The 24,859-nt window shown below is 48.2% G+C and overlaps 1 protein-coding gene across 6 annotated transcripts in view; it reads right to left on the bottom strand.

Moving 5' to 3' along the window:
- Positions 1 to 102: 102 nt before the first annotated feature.
- The window catches only part of KDM2B (lysine demethylase 2B), a 116,571-nt gene continuing 91,814 nt past the window's right edge, over positions 103 to 24,859 (bottom strand). For 3 of the 6 annotated variants that reach the window (XM_018076431.2, XM_018076428.2, XM_018076432.1), the window contains 10 exons: positions 17,312 to 17,536; positions 13,671 to 13,814; positions 8,884 to 8,970; positions 8,027 to 8,296; positions 4,908 to 5,581; positions 3,308 to 3,471; positions 2,693 to 2,854; positions 2,339 to 2,440; positions 1,798 to 2,016; positions 103 to 1,356 (listed from right to left, as the gene is read on the bottom strand). In XM_018076431.2, the coding sequence (XP_017931920.1) occupies positions 1,175 to 1,356; positions 1,798 to 2,016; positions 2,339 to 2,440; positions 2,693 to 2,854; positions 3,308 to 3,471; positions 4,908 to 5,581; positions 8,027 to 8,296; positions 8,884 to 8,970; positions 13,671 to 13,814; positions 17,312 to 17,536 (2,229 nt within the window). In that variant the 3' untranslated portion in view covers positions 103 to 1,174. The remainder of the gene's footprint in view (positions 1,357 to 1,797; positions 2,017 to 2,338; positions 2,441 to 2,692; positions 2,855 to 3,307; positions 3,472 to 4,907; positions 5,582 to 8,026; positions 8,297 to 8,883; positions 8,971 to 13,670; positions 13,815 to 17,311; positions 17,537 to 24,859) is intronic. The other 3 variants (XM_018076429.2, XM_018076430.2, XM_018076433.2) reach the window with 3 other exon arrangements.

Raw genomic sequence — 24,859 nt, 5'->3', positions numbered from 1 at the left:
GGACAAAGACCACACACTCACTGCAGCCACTCCCCACCCCGGACAGCCCCAGCTCACCTTCCCCAGCCCCACAGGGGAACAGAAACGCGCAGAACCAGCACCTCTTTTTGTACAATTGTTTATACAAATTCAACAAAGGTAAAACTGCATCAGGAAGGTCTACGAAAACAACACCGTACAACAATGGCACTTATGAATGCAGAATTTTACAATCAGGAAATAACCATGTTATAAACCTTAAATGAGAACTCAACTCACACTTCAAAGAAAGAGAGACTACGTTTGACCATTTATTCTACTGCTGGACTCACTGTATAAATTAATTTTATATTGAGTACAAGAGCTCATGCTACAGAGTGAAACCCTCCTATGTGCAAAAGCTGAAATTGGAATTTTTTTAAAATTTTGAGAAAAAGGTGATTTCTATACAGATAAAAGTGTTTTACTTCAACTATAATTTACACCTTATTTCCACAACATGCTTATGTCACTTCTGAAGTATACAAAGCAGGATATAAACTTCCATTAAAACATGCTTTAAGTTGAAAGTATGAACCTACTTTTCCTGACCTGGGCACGTTTGTAGATAGATACTGTCTACGAAGTATAGGTTAAGTTCTCGCCTACCATAAGTAAAGATAAAAATTGGCAATCAAAACCGAAACACTGGTAATGCATTCAAACATTGCATAAATAATTTTTAAACAATTTTTGTACAAAAATAGTTCTGCATAATGTAAGATGTAACAAAACAAAACGTGTTAAGAAGGCAGAAATGCAGTGCGTGGTCCACTTGAATGACACCAACTTTTTTTTTTTTCTCGTTTTAAGAAATGAAAAGCAGAAATCAAATTTACACTACCAAGCACATGCTGTGGTACTTTAAATAACAGTATTTCTTGGAGCTCAGTCCTCTTCCGGGTGTGAACAATTATCATCAGTAACAGTCGCCTTATGAATTTGCATAAGAGCCAGTGCAGGACATCCCAGGTGGACTGAATTAGTGGCACAAGTTGAAATTCTTAACATGGGTAGTTTCGCGTTGTTCTCGACAAGAGCTGTAAAATCCAATCGCGGCCTTTTCTGATATTCCAAGTTCCCAATTGAAAATAAAATCCCTACGTGTTCTTAGTCCCTTCCCCCCCTCGCCCCAGTATTTACACGAGTCCTTTAACTAACTCAGTTTTTGCAGAAGTTTTTCTTCCACTTGCCCGAACTGGACACTTACGGACATTTCCGCTATGAACTGCTCGCAGCCCTCCTTCGTCACTTGCTTGCAGTACCTCAGGTCGATCTGGCAGATATTCCCACAACGTTTGAAGTAGGACAGGCACTGGTCAGTGACCTTATTGCAGTCTGGGGGGGGAACAAAGGGCAGGAATTAACAGCCCGGCTTGGTTTGTTCTCAAACACAAGGACTGTTTATCCCGTATCCCGACCGTGGTCAGTCCTTTGTGCCCCTCCCATGGAATCCCAGGCTGCTCCATCACCCATCTCAATCCCTATGGTTGTTGTGTAACCCGTGGGATAAAGCCAAGCAGCCAGATGTGCAGAGCACTGGACAATCCCCTGGGAGGGGAGGATGAGCGTGTGCAGCGCAGGGCTCAGAACACGCACGGTACCGCTCACAGCTGCCACAGAGGGGGTGACTGCCCTGGGAGAGGCCATTTACACCAGCAGCACATCCAGCTGCTGCCCGGGATGGGGGAGTTACACCAGGGCAGGGAAGAGCCGGATCAAACCCCTCACACAAGCCCAACACCACGGGCACTTCCCCTCCCCCTGTGTGTCCCTTACCTGATAAATTAATTTCCGTTAACGAATCCCGCGTGGTGGTTCCGACCGCGGTCAGCAGGTTAATAGACTGATCTGTCACGTGGTTACAGTAACTGAGATTGAGTTTGGAGAGCAGAGGCATGTGCCTGATGATCAGCCGCAGAGAGGCGTCTGTGATATCCAGCCCCGCCAGGCGCAGCTCCACGATGTTCCGTAGCTTGCTCCGGTTGTCGATCTGACCTGGAGAGTGGAGGCAGCAGGTCAGTGCCCCGAGTTCCACCCGCACTGCCAACATCTGCAGGCCTATGAAATGCACCGTGACACACAACACTGCTGCCCTAGGTCAACTTCACACCCTTCTGCCTGTCTGGAGTTTTGGAGGGGACATCAGCAGGAACACTTGTCTATTTGTGGAACAGGCACGTGGACAAAGCCACCCCCTGATTTCAAAACAAAAGGGATGAAAGTAACTGCAGGGGCCCAGCGGAATTACAAGTCGGGAATAAGCAGTAGGCTGTGCAGTGCATGCCAGAAAGCAGATCCGATTTGCTCAAAATTTCACCTGAGCTGAAATCCGGGCGAATGTGGCATGACCCACAGAACTGCTCCTTCCCTGAACTGGAAGAAAGTGTTTCCATACTCTCTAAAGTACACCCGTTGCAGCCTGAAGAGAAGAAAGTCAGACAGAAAACCAGCACAGTGGCTCAGGTGACGGTTCAGCAGCCAGAGGACATCCCTGTCACCCTGGGGCTCCAGCCAGGAGGTGCTGCAAGTCACTGCCTCGAACCACCCGTGGGTCAGCACAGCCCCAGCCCTGCCGCTCCGGGGGCTCCTGCCTGTTTGCTCCGAGGGGACGCAGCAGCAGGACACGCCCCAGGGGCTGGGATGGGGCTCCCACACTCTCCTCTCCCGTTACCTGGCCGGTTGTCCGTGGGTGGTGACAGGAGGTCTCTCATTTGTGCGTCTTTCAGTCCCTCTGCCCACTGCACGTCCAGAGTCCGCAGCAAAGGACAACTGGAGCTGCAAAGTGCTGACACTGCTATCCATGAGCACCCTGATAACAGCAGGTCCCGCAGACCTGCAGAGACAGAAGAGGATTGAGTGTGTGGCCTTCCCAGAGACATCCCAGTGATCGCTGCTACCAAAGGCTGGACAACACTCCCAGCGCTCCAGGACAAGCAGGGACCCCGTGAGCCTCCTCCCGCCCAGCTCTCCATCTCTCCCATCATCTGGAACTCCCCAGCTGTGGGTGACCATCACCACCCCCTCTGCTCATCACCTCAGCACAGGCCCTTTCCACCTGCTGGCCAAGACCTGCCTCAAATTATTTTAAGCAAACATGTCAAGTAGTCACAAAAAATAATTCTGGGCCCATTTTAACCCTCTAACGCTTCATTTTTACATATTTACACCCCACCCAGGAGAATCTACTCCTCCCCTACGACACCCAATCCCTGCAGACCTTCCCCACAGGCTGCAGTTTAGATACAAACTGGTTTGCTAAATTTGGTGATCAAAACACATCACTTACCTGGTAGTCTGTTGATAAGCCAACTCAGCTGCTTTTTAGATATATTTGTCCAGCTAAGATCAAGGGTTACAGGCTGTCTCCTAATAATGCCACTAAGCATAAGTGGAGTGATGGATTTACAATGGTTTAAATCTATTTTGGTCCATAATCTTTTGTCACAGCACCTACCCAAAAAGAAAAAAAGCCAACAGCACTTTATTTGGCACTTGTTTGGATTTCCACAGGGCTTTAAAAGTGTCATTAAACAGTAGGAAAAACTACAGCACTTAACAGCAAAAATAAGGCCTAGTGATGCTAAGATAAACACAACCCCACACAATGTTACATAAGTTTCAAGTTTCTCCATCAAATACATCCTGCAATAAAGCATGGAATTATTTCCAGAGAATTACAAGTGTCAACAACTTCAGATCCCATTTTAAGTCATCCCAGCACTTAAATGAAATCTATTTTCTAGCTTGAAGACAAGCCACTACTTCTTCCTTACCCTCTGACTATGAAGCCTGGTTTAAAATAATACCCTCATGATTTCCCCTGTGCTTTCCTTACTTAAAACCAGTGGATTTGGTAAAACAGATCCTCCCTCTCCTGTTCTGTGTGTTTGTGTTATTTCTCTCCATGTGGCTTATGCATTTTTTCACTCTCTTTATGGTTCTCTAAGGGCAACAACATCAAGTCCTGACACGTGTGCAGGAATCTGCATTTTCTCATTTTTTTTTTCATTAGCAAATACTGTATTTAAGTGGAAAATGCATTTACAGCTTTAAGTGACACCAAGAAGCTCACGGAGGAGACACTCCACAAACTCCTCACACTGAATTATCAACCTCTTGACTTGGTCTGGACACAAGTTTTGTTGTGCTAGAAAGGAGCCTGTTACAGTCTGTCCATGTGAGCACACGCAGGAACCTGGGACGAGTCACAACAGCCACGAGGCTTCACTGCAGGTTCAGTGAAACCTGTAAATCTGTGCACTAAAGCTGCTGCTGCCGAGCAGCCACCGACTGTGTCAGGGCTCACACAGGTATCCCGAGCACAGGGGACAGGTTGTGAGTAAGCACCATGAACAAAGGATCCCTCCATGACATGCTCTGCTGGCTCAGAACACAGGGAACAGGTTTGTTCTCCGTGTACCCTCCACAGGGAGACAATCAGCACGGCCCTTGTGAGGAGCACACCGGGGGCACGGCAGGATCCTCACTATCTCAACAGATATTTAATAGCTGAACTGAACAAACGTTGGCCATCAGCAAGTCCTGGGGCAGAATGACACCAGACTGGCTGTTCCAGCAGCAGGAACACCGTGGTGTGTGACTGCAGGACAGGCTGCTCCCGAGTGCTGCAGCCCGGCAGGCTGACGCCGAGGCTGACACAGCTCCCATCAGAAATGCTGGGAACTGCTGTTTCTGAGAAAGCACCATGAGACACGAGACATGCTGCTTCTCCAGCCACTGCTGGTCACCCCTTCTCCTCGGGCTCACCAGCGATTCAGGGACAGCCTGCACACTTCTCCAGGAGACATCAGTGCCTCCCTCACCCGCTGCCCTGCCGTGCCCATCCCACCACACACAGGACCCAGCTCGTTCCCCGCCCTCCTTACCATCTGTTCCAGGTCTTGCAAACTCTCATACAGATGCACAAGTCTCTATGACTGAGGTAGCTAAAGACAGCCATCCAGACTTCCCTCTGCATCACGTGGGCTGCCCCGTCATCCAGGGGGAGCGAGTCCGGAGGGGGGCTGATGGGAGGAGGCCGGATAACGTGCCGCTCCATCTGGATGCATTTGGGGGGCGAGAGCGAGGGCGGGGGCCGGGTGATCCCGCGGGGTGTGCTGCGCAGGCTGGGGATGAGCTGGTGCCTCAGCTCCCGGGGGGTCCCGTTCAAGCCTTTGCTGAACCTGTGGAGTCTCTCGCTGTTGTTCAACGCACGCTTGGGTTCCTCGTTCTCGCTCTCGGGTTCGGATTTGATGGGTTGGTGGTTCTCATTGGCAAGGCTGTTCTCGGTTTTTTGGATCTCCTGGTTAAGCTCCTTGCTGAGCTCCTTGCTCAGTTCCTTGTTGGGAAGCCGCCTTTTCCTCCTCATCTTGAACTTCTTCTTGTCCCTGGGCTCGGCGCCCTCCGTGCTGGGCCCCGCGGTGGGCGAGCTGGACCGCGACTGGTCGCTGTCCTTGGACCTGGGAGGTGCCTCCGGCAGCTCATCCTCGGGCTCCTGCTTGAGGCGCCGCAGGGGCTTGATCATGGCAGTTCGGTCATCTGGAGCCTTCCACGATCGCCGCTGGAAGGGAAGAGACAAGGGCTGACTATTGGAGCGAGAACGTTCCCAGCAGCACTTCCCTTCCCTTCCCGTGCGGATGCTCCACACAGGGAGCTCTGCCCGGGGGGGCCGGGCCGCCTGCCAGTGCCGGGCCCCACCCATCCCAGCACCAGGAACATCCACGGCCAAAGGGATCAAGTTCAGGTGCCAACATGGATGAGCAGTCCAGCTATTGGCTCGCTGGGCTCCAGGAGTGATAAATGGATTTATTTCACCCTGCCCAGAATCCCTGCAAAGATTCCAGGGCTCTCCCCTTACCCAGTGGACCATTTATCCACTGAAGATCAGCAGCTTTGTCCCCAGTGAGCCAAAACCACCCAGGCTTGGCAGACAGTCACTGGGCATCCAATTCAAATTCTGCCCCAGTGCCCTCATTCCAAAGGGCCATTTCTGAAACCTGTGGAATCGCAGTTCCTGACCCACAGTATGGCTGGGCCTGCACAACCTCCTTCAGTGACCTTCAGCTGCTCCCTTACACCCTTACCAAAATCTGCCCATCCTCACACACCCCCACTTCCAATGCCTGCAGAACAGGGAATGTGACTGACAGTCCTGATGCACCTTGGGCTGCCGAGCCCTCCTGCTGGCACCAGCCCCACGTGGCTCACAGGGCTCTGCTGGCACCTTCCTCCTGCCCCAGACCCTGCTCACAACAGCAAACTGCTCTGCACTTGCTCCCATGAATCCCATCTCCCTTCCATGCACACCAGGCAGTGTTTAAGACACATGAACCCAGACCTCGGGAGGCTTCAAGTCTAATCTGATCACTCCAAGTGAGAAAGAGCTGTTAAAATGAAGTAGCTCTAATAAGAGATCTGGGCTGGCAAGAAGAGGGGAAGTGCTGTGAACACATTTGTTGTGTCAGAAGGCTCCTGTTTTCGCTTTCCCAATAAACTAATTGGATCAGGTCAGTGGCTGTGCTCCCTTCCGTGCTTCAGCCTGCAGAGAAAGCTGATCACCCTGCCTTTAAATTAACATATTATAAAGGGAGAGGTCACAGTAAGTTAATGACAGGTTAGAATAAAAACATTACAACATCAGCCCAGTAGCAGTTCGCAGCAGCCCTCACACAGAGCACTGATGAGCACTCTGCTTAAAGGCACTGGAGTTCTGATCCTGCCAGGTTGTGAGAGGGGAGCAGTACCTGTGTGCCAGGCCATCCCTGGGGGGTCAGCAGGGACCCCAGGCATGTGCTGTGGTACACACTGCTGAGGGGTTGTGTGTCAGGGGCAGTATTCACCCACACAGGAAGAGCCAAACATCAGTACAGAAACAGAACTTTTTCCCTGGGTCATCAAAACACAGCTGGTTGCTGTATTTTAATATGGGACACCAGAGGAGAAAATATAAAACAAGACATGCAGCTAAACTACCCTGGAGAGTTAAAGGTTTATGTGAGAGAGATTCTGTGATTTCAAGATGTAAATGGGATAATAAGTGCTTGCAGTGACACAAGGACATGACTGAGAAACTGGCTCACCACTGAGCTCACGTGAGAAGGGACTAAAAGGGATTGAGAATCTATCTATTAAAAGGCAAAGTACCTTCTTCCTGAAGAGTTTGTCATTTCAGCGGTTGGAAGAAAGAAGAGTAGAATCCCCAACACGAACATCTGCTTTGCTGTCTGAGAAGGTTTGGGAGTCCAAAGGGATGGGAAAAAGGGAGCATGGACAGCAAGCAGTAATGCATGAACTGGTACTGTGAATTTTGCTCTCTCACTCCACCAAAGCTGCCCCAATCCCTACACTTGCCATCCTGCAGCATTCCCACTGCCTGACCTTGCAGGACTGTGACTCCCACTCCTGGTGAGCTCCACATGCAACACAAATCCAGCCTGATTCTGACTGTACAGCCATCAGTCATGAGACAAATCTGAGCCTCTGCAAACCAGCAGTTTGGAAAATGTATGACATTCAGAGTGTCCCTGCCTGGCCCAAGAGCTCTGACTGTCACATCCAGGGACAAGCTTCCACAAGGCTGCTGGGAGCAGCCCCTGCTCCCTGCAGGCACCAGAAGGTGTCATTTCCAAAGTTCCCAGTGTGGCACACTCCCAAATCAGCCCCAAAACAGCTGCCAGGCGCCACCACGTGGAGAGAGATGAAAAGGTTTCCACGAAAAATTCATTTTCACCTTGTTCCTACTCTGAGCACCTTGTAAAGATTTCTCAGTTAAAGTGGGTTTTCTAGTATTTTGAATAAAACAACAGCCATATCCCAGTGTTTTCAGCCTCAGAACATCAACCCAAGAGTCACTGTTCCAGCCACTGTCCTGTCAGACCAGCAGACTTCACAAAGGAATGTAAAACATCGCAGTTCCTTTGGGAACAACCTGGGATTTCAGGATGAGCTCTAAGCCCCAGCCAGCCCGCGCTCCGTGCAAGCACACGGGATGGGTGTTGTGCCTTACCCGCTTCCTCATGGTGGGTTCCTGGGACTTCTCGAATTTCCTTTTCCTCCACAGATGCACCTCGTCGGACTTTCTCCTCAGGATTGAGTCAACTGGAGCCTTTTTGGAATGTTCCTCCGATTTCCGCCTGGGAGTTTCCTCACAGTCCCCTTTCCGTTTCGCAGCATCTGTCACTTCCTTGTTGTCTCTGTTAATTTTCTGCTCCTTCAGCAACGAGCCCGGGAGATTTGATGCGTATTTGAATCCTGGTCCGCGCTTTTGCTTGTACACCAGAGAGACACAAAACACAAGCCAACTTTATACCTTATGCATCTCTCAGCTCCTCCAGCTGCCACCAACACTGCTGGGTTGGTCTCTTTGTAACACACAGAACGATTATCAAGGGTTAAAGTTTCAACCTTCGTAAAGTTATTTCTTCTAACAACAGGCTTGCAAGTGTCTGTCTCAGTTTGCAAAGAAATAAAGTTTCACTAATTCCAACAGACACTCCGGGTTTTGCATAATTGCTTCTGAATTTTTAATCTACTGTAAAGAATTTTCCTTGTTGAAGTTAACGTGCAGCAGTGCACAGAACTAACCTAAATATTCCCCAGGTTCTGGGAGAAGCTTGCCACATGGAACAAGAATACAAAACCAGAATCATCACGGGATCATCACAGAATCCTGGGATGTTTTGGGTTGGAAGGGACCTTTAAAGATCACCTCGTTCCAACCCTCCACCATGGGTAATTAAGCACAAAACCTGAATTAAGCACAACACCAAAAGCTGGTATTGGGCAAAATTATATTTACAAGCCAGAGGGGACGCTTGAGATTTTGTATCTCATTCCAGCACCACTTATTCCCATTAAACTCACTTTTCCAGTTTTCCCTGCATGGTTGCACTTTGGACACTCCCAGCAGTTCGGCAGCTCATCGTTAACCACACCATCCGATTCCTTCACCTGGGGGAGAGACACAACTCCATTCACAGTCGTGCTGAAAAAGCTGCACAAGTCTGCAGGCGGATCACGATCATTCCCAGGCATTCTGTACAGCTCACTGTTTTCTTGGATCAACTGCTGCCCTCCCAAGGGCTGAGCAGAGACACCCAGAGCAGTGCAGGTGCTGCACCAGCCCTGGGTCCTGCACAGCCCCCCTGCTGCTGATGACAACAGGGAGGAAGGCACTCTGGCCAAAGGGGCACCTGACAAAGGGTTCAGCTCTGGGTTTTTTATGAAGGTCAGTGCCAACCCCAGTTAACACATTCTGCTTTTGGAAAAACACCCCAACAGCCCAAACCAACCCCCCAAACCCCAGGACTGCAGTCACAGCATCTCCACAGATCCTCCCACACCATGTATTTGCACATCCCAATCCCGTGTCCCCTCCCGGTGAGGCACAGGCTGATCCTTCCACAGGCAGGATTTCTCCCATACACGTTCTCACATACATTAATCCTGTTGGGCATTTTTAGCAGCAAAGCTCCCTGCACTGTAATCAAGTGTTCCTTAAAATACTTTTCTTTCTGGATCAGAACTAGCAGTCCCAGGCCTCCAGCCCTTAAGCCCATGTGCCAGTGGGAATGGTGGCTGCCAAGTCAGCTCGACAACAGGCACGTTTGTTCACAAGACCGGACACATGGAGGCATTTTTAGGGTTTCTCACACCCCCAGATCCTCAGCCAGTGTAAGGGAGAGAACGGCTGACAACTCCACTACCTCTGAGACTGACATTTTGCTTTCTGAAAGAAAGCTCAGTGTTTTATGCTCAGTGTTGTTACACTCCAATAAAAGCAGAGTCCTACCCCACGCAGCTGGAAAGCTGCTGGTTTCTGAATTTCCACACAGGAGCCTGGATTGCTTCCCAAACAGGAGATAGGTGTTTCAGAAAAGACATAAGATACACCCTCCACACAAACACATGCTCACTGATGGCACATTCCCGTTTAAGAGTTTAGTTACATATTCAGAAAAAAAACCTTGGGGGGGGGGGAAGAAAAATATTAATTTATTACTACTGTAGACAACAAAAACATGCTGCTGCCCAGACCAACAGCAGCAGCGCAGTAGCAGGAGACAGGAACAGGCAGAGGCAGGGACCTGCAGATTTTTCATGTTTCTGAAACATTCCCTCTTCTCCTCCCAGCTCAGGGAAAAGGTACTGGCTGTGAGGGAGCAAGCCCTTGGATTTAGGAACTGCTTCCTCAAGTCCCTGAGCCAGACAGTAGCCATTCTAGTTTCACCATCCAGTGAGAGTGATGACATGTCAGTCTCTCAGCAAGTCTCCTGGAGTTAATAAATGAGTAAATGAAGTGGGCAGAATTTAAATACTGGTTTTATCACAACTGTGTGCCTTTGAACCTTCTTTCCCATGGTAGGTGTAAGATACTCCAGGAGTTGTTGTATACATCTCTGCCTCGGGGGAACAATCCCTGGCTCGAGCTCAAGTTGGGAACAAGTTATTTCCCGCACTGAATATAGAACAAGTGCTGCTGAAGGGAAAGCATTACAGCTCTGTCCCTTCTGTGAAGTTTAAGGAACTGAACAGATGTGGGGAACTGTAAGCAAACTAATTAGACACACACAAACCTGCCACTGAATGTGTCCCAAGCCTTTCAGGCTGGGTGGGAGCCAGTTCTGAGTGTTTGTTACAAACAGCAGGGGGGTGTCGGAGCCGCAGGGAGGTGTCACAGAAACCCCCCTGCAGCACAAGGTCAGCAATCCACAGAGTGTCAACAGGAGACCTTGCTGCTCTGAAATCTTCCTGTCAGGGATAGGGACACCCCAGGATGCTGATCTGGCACCGCGAGGGACAGTCAGGAATTCTGACAGTGCCAAGACTGACACAGGCAGTGAGACACACCTGGGCTGAAGCTGTGCTGGAAAAGGCCTTGGTATTCCTGCTGTTCTGACAAGGCACCTAAATATTCACCTTCACCATAATTACTATATCCACCTGAGATGGAAAAGAATGGGCTCCTACTGAGGAACAGGAACCCCTTCTCCTTAGGGAAACAGCATCAGGTGTTGCACTCACATGTGCTAACCAGTACCAGCAATTTGGAATGTGGGAAGAAAAATTCACCACTCGTGGTTCAACTCGAACACTCCATAACAATGAAAGGCAATGTTCATCCCAAAATCTCAGGAGCTCCCCTTGGAAACAGTTCTGCACTCGTGAAACACTCCCCAAGATCATTTTCATAAGAAACTCGTTCAGCAAAACAAGCATTTGTGTTGCTGGTGTATTTTCAAGGAAAGAAGCATGTCAAAACTTCCCAGGACATGGCTCAGCACATGGAACAACCTGGCTGTCCTTAATACCACTCCAATACAAGGGATCCAGGGCTCTGGAACCCAGGGCTCCCCCAGCAAGGGAGCCCCTCAAGGCTGTGTCAGAGCATAGATGCACCTGAGCTGCCCTTAATTTAACTCCTCAGAGTGTCATCCTCTGACACTGCTGATTCATGGAGAAAACCCAGCACAAAACATGTACAGCCAAATCAGGAAGCTGGAGGGGGAGGGACTTCAAACCAGGAACAACCTGCCCAGGAGAACAAATCTCCCACTGCATGTGCCAAACTACTCCACAAGCTCTGGAGATGCATCTTGGAGGGAGTTCCCTCCATGTGGGAATATGCCAGGAAAGGACATCCTCTCTTCACTGATCCAGTTTATTCCAGACTCCCCGACCCCGAGATCAGCTCAGTTGGTTAGAACATGGTGCCAATAACACCAAGATCGTGGGTTCAATCCCTTTATGGGCCATTCACTTTAGAGCTGGACTCGATGATCCTTGTGGGTCCCTTCCAACTTGGAATATTCTGTGAAATATTCAGTGACATGTACATTTGCAAGATATTTAGTTGGAGATGACCAACAGTTCACATGGTACTGCTATTTCCCAAGTGGGACAGGAAGGGACTTTCCCTGTGGGCAGCCAGAGCAGCTGCCCTGGGGCTGGGGCTGCATCAAAGGCTATTTATGGGCTCCATCCGCTCCATCCTCAGGGCTCGAGCAACATGTAAACATGGCAACAGATTTCTGTCTTGCAGGAAATCATAGGACCTGGGAATAAAGAGTGAGGAGGGATCCAAGGAAGAGACTCCATTTTCCTTTTGCTGTTCCCCTGAGCAGCTTCATCTCTCCTTCCAAGACAATTCTCAAATCCTAACAGTGCCCTTTTGCCTCAGTAAATAAAGAGTCCCAGTTACCTACAATTCCAGCTCAGCAGAAGCACTGAGAAATCAAAATACAAAGACATCAGACACACAGTAAATCTCCCACTGCTTAATTGTCAGAAATACCCAAAGCAACATTGTTCCTAGTTACCAAAAGAGCACTCAGACCACCATGCAGGTGTAAGAGAACAAACAGCACTTGTCTGATTTCACAGACCTGACCCACATCCTGTACACCTAGTCCCAAATGTAGTATGAGGAGAGGAAACAACACTTGAGCTGCCACGAGACAACAAGGGCGTCCTCTGGACTCGGCCCTGAAGTGTCACTGACACTGCAAAGCCAGAAATGGGGGAGCACAGGGCACTTCCAGCAAGGACAGGGAACAGCAAAGCAACCAAAATTAAGGCACCTCTGACAACAAGCAGTTCCTTCCCCTCCTTCACCAGCCCCCGAAGCCTTGCTCTAGGCAGAGCCAAGCAAGCAAAGCTCCCTTTCAGAGCCCATCTGTGGCAGGAGCTGTGAGCACCAGTTCCATGAATCAGGGAGACAGGTACAGCTCTGCTTTGCCAGCTCCCCGTGTTCTGCTCTAATAAATGACAGCACAGAGTTTGGTGCAACACCACATACAGAGCCAAGGAAATGAGAGACCAGGAGAGCTTCACCCCAGGCCTGCATAAGGAACAGACATACCTCTCCTCCCCGAGATCCCAGAAGGGCCCAAAAGCTGCTTTCTGGGGCATGGTGTGTTAGAACACATTTGCTTTGGCAAATCACTTTAACCATAAACAAATCAGCAACAGGAAATAGCTGATCAGCTGAAAGAAACCAGCTCTGGAGAAAGGCAGCTTCTAAATGCTAATGCACAAGTTATGCCCAAAATGACACTTCTGTTACCAGCGAAGAATACAGCTGCTCACAGGGCTCGAGTCAGCCAAGGGTGAGCACTCCTGCAGCCTGACACTCGCTCAGGCTGTTCTCCAGAGCTGCTCTCTTCATACTCCAACACTTGCTCATAACATCTTTGGAGCCAGCTGCCACCCAAAGGCACATCTGTGCCTGGGCCAACAGGAGCAGCAAACTGCTCCTCTGTAGTGAGGGACACGGGGAGGAGCTGCTGACACAGAGTTGGGGCTATCTCATCCACAAGGACAGGCAGATTGCTCCGTCCGCCCCATCCCAACTGAAACAGCTCACTTCCTTAAACAAGAGGCAAAAAGAAAGAAAAACGAAACAAACCCACAAGACCTTTGCATGCACATCCCCCTCAGGGCCATCCAAAGCCAGCCTCTGTTCACAGGGAATGCTGTTACCTCAAGGACCCCACCTGCCACTCACTCTGCTCCTCACACCAACTCTTTGCTCATTTAAGTGTCCAAAGATGAAAACCTAAAAGCTTCTCATTTTCCATGCACTACATTTACATGAAGGTGATAACTAATGCAGCTTTTGTTTCCAACATGTATCACATCCTTGTACTCACCTTAAGGCATCCTGGGTGTATGATTTCATTACAAATGGAGCATTCCATTAGCATGAGATTAAACTTGCTCTCCTCCTCTTCCACAGTGTCCTCCTTCCCAGCTTCTCCACACACCAGACACACAGCAGTATGAGGCAACACCGGCTGTTTATGTATCAGAAAGAATTGATCAGGACACAGAAACAGAAGAACTCAATGTGCATTTACAGTATCCTCATTTCAAAGAGGAGATAAATAGGGATTAATTGTGCAGACTGCCATGAAGGCAAGAAAAACTGGTAACAAATTGGGGCTGGGTATCCAGACCAAGCACCACAGGAAACGTTTCACCAAAGTGCCCTCCCTGCAGCAACACAGATTCATGGAGCATTCCAGGGATGGATGAAAATGCATTTTTGGAGGGTTCCTTGAATCTGTGAGCTAACACAGACATTGGCATGCAAGTCACTTCACCAGTGTACAATGGGAGGGGAAAGAAGCAACCTAGAACATCACCATTCACATCCATTAGCTCTGCAATCCGAGCAGCGCTTTGGCAGCTCCCCTATTTTACAGGCAGGGCAGACAGATGTTATGGGACCTGATCCAGGTCTCACAGCAAGCCCACAACAGAACCAAGAACAGATCCTTTCCTGACTGACAGTCCATTATCCAGGGCCCTGCTCCCAACCTGAGCACTGCAAAAACCTCTGCACTTAGAAAGAGGATTCTCTCCTGCAAGTGTCACAAGTGGGATCACACTGATTTTTTAGTTTTCTCTTCTGCTGAGGCAGAAAAGGAACTGCAGCATCTCACAGATCTGTCACCCATGTCAAAGCACTGAAAGCCACTCTAATTAAAAAGCCACCTTTCTGGTAATGATTAACAAACTTCTGCTTTGCAGCAATAAGGTATAATAAACCTCATTACAAAAAGGAGAAGGAAGATCCTAAACTGGCCATAATGGGAAGTGCAATCGATTAGGCTGCAAGTCCTTAACCATTACACAGCCAGAGGCAGAGATGTGGCTTTTCATGGCAAGATCTCTTGTAGAGATATAAAATAAAAAATAAAGTCTCTAAGTGGATACCTGCACACCAACCCAAATTTTGGCAGCAGCAGAGCATCCTTCAGCACATTTCAGCCCAGGAGAAGCCCAGCTGCAGTAAGGCATTACAGGGCACAGTGCTCTGCCCCACACCCCAACACCTGATCCATTACTTATGGCAACACTTCCCTGCCTTCTCCTGCCAGGACTTACCCACGCTCCACTTTAAAAGCATTTTGCAAATACTATTTCATTCCCACCCTTCCTCCAAGCACAAAATAGGAATCCCCAGGATCACCAGCAGGTAAACCAGAGAAAAGCCAAGTTGTCCAGGGCTCTGTCCACTTGTTTTGTCTGATCTCCACACAAGTATTTATATTCACACCCAAGAGCAAACATCCCAGGAGCAGGACAGTTTTTCTTGCTGGGAGCAAGGGTGTCTAGGGAACCTCCTCTGTGCCCCACTGAAGGGCTGGAACAGCAGCTGCACTGTAACAGCTCGTCCTCCCGGAGCCCCACATTCCCCTCAGACCCATTCCATGTAGCAAAGTGTGTCCCAGGCACTCCTGCCTCCCTTCCTGACTGAACTGGTGACGCAGAGGAGGTTCCTGCTCTCTGAACAGCAGCACAGTCAGCTCTCTCAAGGCTTCTGAGTTTAATGAAAGTCTGCATCTAGTTAATATTGTCAATGTTATTAACCAGAGGAAAACACAATCCCAGAACTGCAGGGATCATTACTTCCACAGAGCCTTGCTTCCACATCTTTTCAGCAGGTTTTTTTTTGGGCTGGAAGCTGTTTGATAGGTACCACAATATATTGCTACTGAATTGTTAGAGAACAAGAGAAAAGATAACAGGATTGCTTGTAGAAATGTAAAGCACCTTAAAAGTTACAACAGTTCAACTTGTCAATTTTCTGGGCCTTTGCTGCTCTAAGAGAGTTTTTAATAATCCCCCTGATATTTACACCAACCTACAAAGGGCAGAGATGTTATTTTCAATGCATGTGAGGGCAGGACAAGTAATCAAGAGTCCCCTGGCTAGCAAGCCCTGTGCTCTAACCACAGCTTCTGGAAATTAAACTCTAGGCACCAAGAAGAAAAATAAACCTTCATTGGAAGAAAGAGGGTGACTACACTCAGCTAGAAGAGAACCCAGATCATCTCCAAAAGGCTCAGCCTGTGTTATCAAGAGTGGAACAGCTTAGTATGAAAGTTTCCTTCATCAGTGAGGATGAGAAAGCTCACTGCAGCCCTAATTTAATCCTTCCACTAAAAAGGCAGCATGATTTCACTACTTCTTGCCCCTGGAGAATAATAAATTCTTCATCCATGCTGTTCAATTCATGCCACACTCCAGGAAATCAAGTGTTCAAAGAAAAGACACTGGAGCTGCAAAAGCACTCTGCGGAAAGGTGGATATTCTGTGTGCTTTACTGAATGATCCAGCAGTGCTGAACCCAATCCTCTATGTCAGGAACAGTGCAGAGCTTAGAACAGGACATGGAGTGAGCTACCAGAAGCAACTACTGGAAACCTGCAGCACTTATCAGTTTCTTATCAGTGTCAGGCAAAGTCATTTAATGTCTTCACTTCAGCCTTCTCATCAGAATTAAAGGAAAAAAACCCCAAATACTAAGTGAAAGGAACTGGAACAAAAGAAATCAGTAGAGATGGGGTGATATTTCAGTTATGAATAAACAACATTCCTTTCTTTAAAAAAAAACAACAACAAAAGAAACCCAAACCCTAAACAATAGCATAAACAAGACCTTCCAAAGAATTAAGATAAAAGCTAAAGCTGATTTTTAGCCTTGAATGGAGGCGCTGCAGACATGAGACTGGAGAGAAGCTCCACAACAGTCAGCACGGCAGCAACGGATTCAAAAGCTGCTTGAACAACTTAATGGAAGATTAATCTGTCAATATTTGTTAAATAGAAAGCTATCACCTGTGACTCAAGAAGCTTCTAAGCAATGTATCACAGGAGCCCAGGAAACAGACTCCCTGCTTGCCCTGTTCTGATGCTCTTTCCCTGACAGCCATTTCCAGTCCCTGAGGAAGACAAGACCGTGGATTGATGTCTCATCTGGATCAGACCCTCTGCTCTATGCCTAGGTAACAGCAACCAAACTGAAATTCAGATCTCAGGTAGCCTGGGGCTGGGGTCACCAACACCAGCATCTTGGAGGATGTTGGTCAAAGATTTCTCCACATTTTAATTTGGTTATGTAGTTAAGATGGTAAACATGGCTGCAAGGCGGTTTTTGCTCAGGAAATTTTGAGATCCAAATATGCCTCTTCTCCATTTGAATCAGAACTTCCCACTCTCCCCTTTCTCCCCCAACCCTAGTGTTTCAGTGTGATCTGAGGGACAATTTCTGATGTACTGATAATCTCCACTTCTCTACTGCTGAGAAGGAAAGCTGTGCTATTAAGTTTTTAGTAGCATTGTGGTTTAAGATTTGGGGCGGATGAGAAGTGCTGGGAAGAAGAGATCTGAGTTGAGAGGGCAAGGATTACACATCCCCTGATGCACTTCAAGACTCCTCAGAGCGGAGCGGAGGTGTCGGCTCCCCACCCCAGCAGAGCGAGGAGCAGCTCCAGGCACTCACCGCGATGCACTGCCTCATGATGCAGGACTGCTTCATCCTGCCGGGGCCCCCGAACTTCTTCATGTCCTTGCAGAAGTGGCACTCGCCGCACTCCGTCCGCAGACACGCCTCGCACTTGCGGCATCGCGTCCTCCTCCGCCGGGCGCCCGCGGTCGTCCGGTTGGCCGCGAGCTTCACCGCAGAGGCCGGGCCCAGCTTCCCCTTGGGCCGCCCGACTGCCCTGTTCTGGAAGAGCCAGACACACACAAGGTCAATCGCACATCCCGCTTCCCAGCTAAAGCACAGGACTTTGGTGGACAGGAGTTGTGGGCACCTTGGGCAGAAAACCGACAGGTGTACCGGGATTGCAAACACATCGGTCATTAACACACAGCATCGCTCTTAGAGCTCAAGGAGTGCTGTTAACTTTCCACTAAGAGACAAACTGTAAAAAGACAAAGAAATCAGGACATAAATGAGAGATCCCAAACCCAGACCAAGCCCATTCCAGGAGGAGGGCAGGGAGAATCCATTTACACACAGCTCAATGCAAGACCAAGTCCCGAGCAATGTGCTTGGCTTAGGTCAAGAGATTATCTGTGTCAACACCGAGCTCTTAGATTTGTGCTCAGGTTAAGCCAGAAGGTCTGCTTTCCTCCACTGGAAGTGGAAGAATCCAAAGGGGCAGCAAAAGTAATTTTGAGGTTACAGCAGAGAAACGCCCAGTAATGGTCAAGCCCCAGCAATCTCCCTAAAAAATCAGGAGACCATCAACTACTGCCAAGTGATTAAGTAGGAAAGAAAACACAAATGCTAAAAAACCCTTCCAAAGTAGCTCCCCTCATATCCAACACCAGCAAGTGCTCAAAAATAGAACACCAACTGATGCTGTGCAAAGGCTAAAAAGGGCATCCCAGGTCTAGATTTCCATGACCTTTAAGAGAGAAGCTAAAGGAGCATGAAAAGATTTGAAATGATTAGGTTAACTGCAACATATTCACTCTGGACATCCAAATTTAATGTTCTCATCAGAAACTCCCTGTTATACACAAGAACTTGCAGCTCAAGCCAAACTTCACTAAATACCATGTAATTGTATGGGGCTAATTATGCAAGAATTGGTTTGGCTCATTCTGACCACTGACAGCTTTCTTCATAAAGATGATAATAACAGGACTGCAAAGTTCATCTGGTTTAGCATTTATACAACTTTTCCACTTTCTGCACATCTCAGCATCTGACCAGCAGACCAGGCAGTTTCGCTTTCTGTTCCAGCTGAATTCTGGGCAATCACCAAGGCAGGGGCAGGTTGGCTGTAGGAAGCCATGAAGAAATTCCACCACAGATTTTAAGAGGTGTGGAAATATTTCCACTTGGTTCTACAAAAGCCTCCCTAAGTGTCCTGCTACACAACCCTGAAGAAAAGCCACACTGCTGAGTATTTGATCTTCCTCCCAGCTGACTTAGCAAAGCTCCAGTGACTCTCTCTAAGCTGCAGAAGAGTGCTGATATTTTAACAGCCTCCATCCCAGGAATCTCAGTGCTGGGAGCACAAAGAAGCCAGGAGTTAGACTCCTTAAGCTTTCTCTCCTACAGACCTACTGTAGGTGGGAGAAAACATAGTCCATGAGGTCACACAGATTTCAGCAAGTTTTTAATTCCACTTCTCAGGAGTAGATTTTGCTCTGTGTGCAGGTTGAATCCCCCTGTGCTGTGTGAACACAGACAGCACAGCTTCCTTCCCATCCCCAACCACACCGGCCGCCTGGATTTCAGATCAATGTCAGACACTCTAAAGAATAAATATTTACCTCCTAGACCAACTTTCCAGCCTCTCAAGGATAAAGTCGTCTCTGGCAGGACTGGCTTAGAGGCAACCTAGATAAGAGATAATTTTCTTCCTCGGCATGAATCACTCCTCCGTTCTCTCTATTAGTCTCCTTCCACCAGGAAGGGACATCACGAACCAAGGGCTGGATATCAGCGGGAACAAGTTAAACCAAAACATGTACAACAACTTGGGCAAGTTCCCCTCGGCCAACAGCACATGGAAGACAGTGAGAGCACCTGACTCCTTCCCATGGGATGGAACATGATTAAGTTTAAGGAGGCAAACAACAGCTCCGACACCATCAGAATGGTGTTTTTAAAAGCAACTGCTTTCAAGGAAAAATCAAACTCGATGCTTTTCCAGTTGAAACACAACTCCTGCTTCTGCCACAGTAAAACAAGCCAAGTCCTAATTCTGAGGACAGCAGTTTAAGTGCCAGGACACTACAAAGATGCAAGAGGTAAAAAGGCATTGCTTGAACACAGAAGCTGAGAATCCTAAAAAAAAAACCAACACTACAAAAGCAGGAAGATGAAGGTACAAGAACAAATCTGAAGCCAGACCACAGCACACAACACAGATTTCCTTACAGATCAGCAGCACAGGGCAGAGGTGCAGACCTGGATCTCACTGTATCCAACACTTCTTAACTACCCAGACCTCTTCACTGCTCGTTAACATGTTCAAGCAATTGTACTAATTTACCAACCTACCAATCCTCAATCCAAGCCACGTTTTCACTCCAGGATGTCGAAGCCAGCAAGGCTAGAGAGGCCTTGCAGGAATTCCCACTAGTATCCAGTTTCAAGGGGCTCCAAAGTGGGCGCCTAAAAACCTCCACAGAAGAAAATCTGGCCTGTGGGTTGCTATCCCAGAAAGGGGCTGGGATTCAAGGGGGTAGAAGGAGCCTCCAACATGGCTTGGGGTTTATTTAGCACATGGCAGACAGCCAGACAAATTCCAGGTCGATGTTAGTGAGGAGATGCTGCAGGATTTCCAGCTCAGACTGCAGTTTTACAATGTACCAGCCCTGGTAGTGAATCAAGGTAGATTTCCTTCCCAGCTCATGTCCTCGTCTCTGTACTGCAACTTGCCACCCTCCCAGCACAACTCCATGGATTTGTCTTGCAAATAAAGAGCGAGTGGCAGGGGATGGCAGGACTCCTCATCCCGGGTTTACCACGGTGACCAGCAAACAGCAGCTCCAGGGCCTCGGGCTCAGCAAGCCCCAAACTTGGTTCAAGGCCAACAGAGTCTCCTCCTGTGTGGCAGATCCCACCATCTCCTTTCCCAAGGAGGTGACACCTTGAAGCACAGCCTGTGCCTGCTGGCTCTGTAGCCCCAAGTAGCCACCTCTAAGAACTGCCAAAAAACCAAAGATTGTACCAAACTTGAAGACTTTTTTTTTCTTAAACCTAACAATAGAAGCCCAGGAGCTGAGACAGAGCCTGCCTGAAATACCATCACCAGCCATCCCCTACGTTCTCCAGCACCTCCAGAAAACTGTGCTCATTCTACTATGGCCACACCAAGTCTTCAAAAGAGAGGCAGGAGGATGCTGAAGCGATGACAGCCACTCTGCCAAGCTCCCAAAGGCTGTGCAAGCAGCTGCTGAAACATATTAAGATTAATATCCTAAATCTCCATCTCTATCACACTGAAACCTAGAAAGCTGGTGGACTTGCTCTGCCTTCTAGACATGTGAACAGGACACCCTGCTGGGGTTCCTCCCCAGATTTGTCCTCCCCAGATTACTGCTGTTACACCCAAAGGTAACTTGCTCCTGTCCCTGAAGCAGACACAGCATTTGGGTAGTGGGAGTAAACTTGGGCCATCAAATGTAATACACTATGAACTACAAAGCCATTTACAAATCATGAAGTTGGGCTCACCCTCCCACACCACAGTGCTTAAACATACCCACTCCTCACACAGGAAAGGGGACAAGGTAGCAAACTCATTTAAACTCATTTTCTGAAGTGCTGAGCTCCTACAGATCCCACCAAATTCAGTATGTTCCAGGTGGACTGGGTGGGGTGGTCATCAGCAATTCCACTCTTTCAACAGGGTTGTGCAGATCTGGGAATAAGCCCAGGTACAACACTTCCAACTCTAAATCAACCCCTAGGAAATACTACCTGGAAGTCACTGCTCAGAATATTAGTTTATCTTGGCTATGGACTAACAGTTGGCTGCTGGGAAGTTTCCACTGCCTGCTTACAGGTACCTCAGCACACTTTCACCACATGTCACAGGCTGCTTGCCTGCCACTGAAAACCCACCGACCATCACACCTGAGTCAGAAGGACCAGAGGCACCAAAGAAGGGCCTCTACCCTGAGCACAACCCTTACTGCAACAGAAACACAACCCTGATGTTTACAGCAACAGGTTTCTAACATTTACAGTTACAAAGAACAAGTCAAAAGGCAAACAAAAATACCAAGAACATCAAGTTTTGAAGACAACAGTCCAAGAGGTATCAGCTGTTAAATGCATCATTAAGTAGGTGCTGATGCTGCCCAGCTGCTGTCCCAACAACTGGCCTCTGTTGGAGATGTCACCAGGCAACTTTACCTACAAACTCTCCTGCCCTGGAGAGGAAAATCAGCTGACCTTGAAACCAAGTCCAGGAGGAAGGTGGTCCTGGCCCTCAAAGCAAGGCTGATGAAGTCTTCAGCCTAGAAACAGGCTCTTCTGAGAGTGGCCTTTACCTGGGCACGGGTCTTATTCCACCACTCAGTTTCAGTGACCTGCTTAAACTGCTGCCAGCAGCACCAAACCATTATTTCAGACTCAATATCTCTGAGAAAAACACAGAGACATGCACAGGGCCCTTCTGAAGAGCTTCTCACGTGGCCAGCTCAGTGAGACCCTGAAGCACTTCACTTTAACCAAGTACAATCTGAACAGCTCACATAGTAACCACTGCGTAAACCTCCCCAAGACAAGACATCTTACGTGCACAGTGGTCACTGCCTCAAGGTGCTGTGCACACAAATACATCCCTTTCATCTGCAAGACTGATGATTTCCTTCTGTAACACGTGGACAAATTCTGACTATTCTCATTTACTGTAGTTTGACCAAGTCAACACAACCACATGAGCACCCAAAGGTGAGGATCCAGGACTTGCCGGGTGCCAGTCCCGCACCTAGAGCTTTATATGGCACTGCATCCCAGTGCAATTGTTTTAACAGAATTAGAGTAGCCAATTTAATTACCAGATCTTTATAAGATCTGATAAATAAACCCTAGGGGAAAATAAAACAGAAAAACCCCCATCAAAAAAACAAGCCACACACATTAACCCATGATTCATAACTAAAACACCACCCTAGACATGGTGGGTCATGGGGCGACACTAGGCACTGGAGACACCCACAGGGTGGCACAGCAAAGGCTTCTGGTCACTTATTTCCTTGTCTCTTCCCACTGCATCAGAGGGACATTTTTCCATTCAAACAGGTGGAAGTTCTGGAGGTCAAGGCTCCCTGTTTGCTGTCCAAGGCAGTGACAGCACTGTCCTCTCCTGTCCCAGTGCCGTGTCCCTCTCTCAGACTCCCAGGGATGTAACTTTGGCCTTCCTGATAAGAAACCCAATCAAATTGACAATTACCAGCACTGGTGTAGACCAAGGACACACACACTGACACACTGGACTGAGAGCCACCAAAGTCATTTTACCAGAGGTGTTTGAAACACCCTGTGATTAACTCTACATTAACTTCAAAATACGGGGACTGGCCTCGGCTGCCTGGCAGGGACGGCCTGTTACACACACCCTGCCAGGCACTGCACGGAATCATTCATGTTGGAAAAGACCTCTAAGATAATCAAGTCCAACTGTTAACTCAGCACTGCCATGTTCACCCCTAAACCATGTCCCCAAGTGCCACACCAGATGTTTTTTGAACACTTCCAGGGACACCACTTCCTGGGCAGCCTGGGAATTGATAATCACAACCAAATCAACAGTTCTTTGGCATTGCTACTAAACAGCTTCCAAACCCTTACAGCTCTTTAGCAATTAACAGAAACCCTTGTCAAAGGAAGAAGGAAGGACAGGATGATGTAACTGCAGGAATTCAGTGGGGACGAGGAAGAAGCTCGATTGAGACAGAAAAAAAAAAAAAAATCACACTGATGCCAATAACATCCTTAAAAGTTGTATTAATTGAAGAACACACGCCAGCATCACGGATCTATTATGTCTGACTAAAGCCTATCTGCCTAAATGTTTGCACACACAAACTCCAGGAGAGCTGTTTTCCTCTAGCAGTGACTATTTACAGTCATATCACCCTCCATCAGAATATGTCCCACAAGACAAGTCCAAGGTCCCTCATTAAGCAGGCGGCATCAGAGGGAAAGGGAAGGTGCTGGAACTTTTCCAAGCCCAGCCATCCCCAATAAGGACTAATCCTCTCCAGATGTTCACTGCCACCATCTCCTCCAGTTCGTACCTACAAAGTTCCTCGTCCTCTTCTACAAAAAGAAACGTGGCTCCCAGTGACCCCTGCCAGGTGACCCCAGAGCTCCACCACCAAATCAACAGTAAAGCCGATTTCCCCACAAAAAAAAGTTTATACTCCCCAAGTTCATCTGGGCATAAGTGACACTCCAGCAGCTTTTCTGCCAACACAGCTATGTTGTTCAGGGAGTGATAAACTGGCACATCGGTGCCAACACCAGTGCCCCCGTTTATTTTCCTCTGGTGGTGAGGAGGTAGAAGTTAGGCCTGGAGGGTGAAATAAGATATACTGGCAAAAACATGCTTTTGGAGATAAGCTGCATCCAAAGCAGGAGCTCTTAATGACACCAGTAAGTTACACAGACTTGGGGCACCCTGTGGAAAACGCAGTTTTTCTTACCACTGCTGCAGGACAGATCCCCCTGCCCCAGCCAGGAGCAGTTTTCTCTGCTTACACACACTCAAGTGCCACAGTCAGAACCCAAATTTCTTCCTACCACAAGCAACTTGGTGGGCTGGGGCAGGGCCAGCACCAGGCAGGACACGTGCCCTGGCATCCACATGCTTCCAAGCCCCCAGTGCTGCCTGCAAGTACCACAAGTGCAGTAAATCCTGTTGGCTCTGTACTGGGAAAAACAACAGTCCTTTTGCCTTCTTAGTTTGGGCACAAACGAGGGAAAGAGGAATGAAAGTCAGGAGAAAGTCTGAGTGACAAAAACTTCAGCTTCTCCCCAAGCACTGAAGCTGTGCTGTTCAACTACACCTGTAGAGCTGAAGGCTTTCACCTGTTATATACCAGGGACTGTAGCAGCAGAAAAAGTGACATAATATGGCTTTGACAAGTCCTGTGTAGAAAAATAGAGTAACTAGACATTAAAGCAGGCTTGTATGAAAATACAGCTGGAGCTACAAGCGGTGTTTTACCACTGGAACAGTTCTGAACAAAAAGGAAAACATTCCACAGGTCTTTGGTACATAGGTCACAGTGTTATAGTTTCGGATCAGACCAAGACTCCTAAGAAACTCTGAAAGAAAGATTTCCCCTTTCTTGCATTAATTTTTGTTTTAAAGTTTTAAGACATAAAAACACGCTATGAAAGCCTCAGGTTTTAGAAGAGTTGAAGAATCCCAGAACATGACCAACTTTCCAGATTCATCCAGCAAGAACCAGCACCTCCAAGTAGCAATTTCACAGCTGGTACAATACAGCTGAGACCAATCTGCTCGCCCAACCATTAGCTCTTTTTTAAAAGTGTGCAGTGATT

This window comes from Manacus vitellinus, unplaced genomic scaffold (genome assembly GCF_001715985.3).
Source record: "Manacus vitellinus isolate BGI_N305 unplaced genomic scaffold, ASM171598v3 scaffold_31_pilon, whole genome shotgun sequence".
In the NCBI taxonomy this organism is placed as follows: Eukaryota; Metazoa; Chordata; class Aves; order Passeriformes; family Pipridae; genus Manacus; species Manacus vitellinus.
The sequence above is the reverse complement of the archived record's forward strand: the minus strand, read 5'-3'. Positions and strand labels throughout refer to the sequence as shown.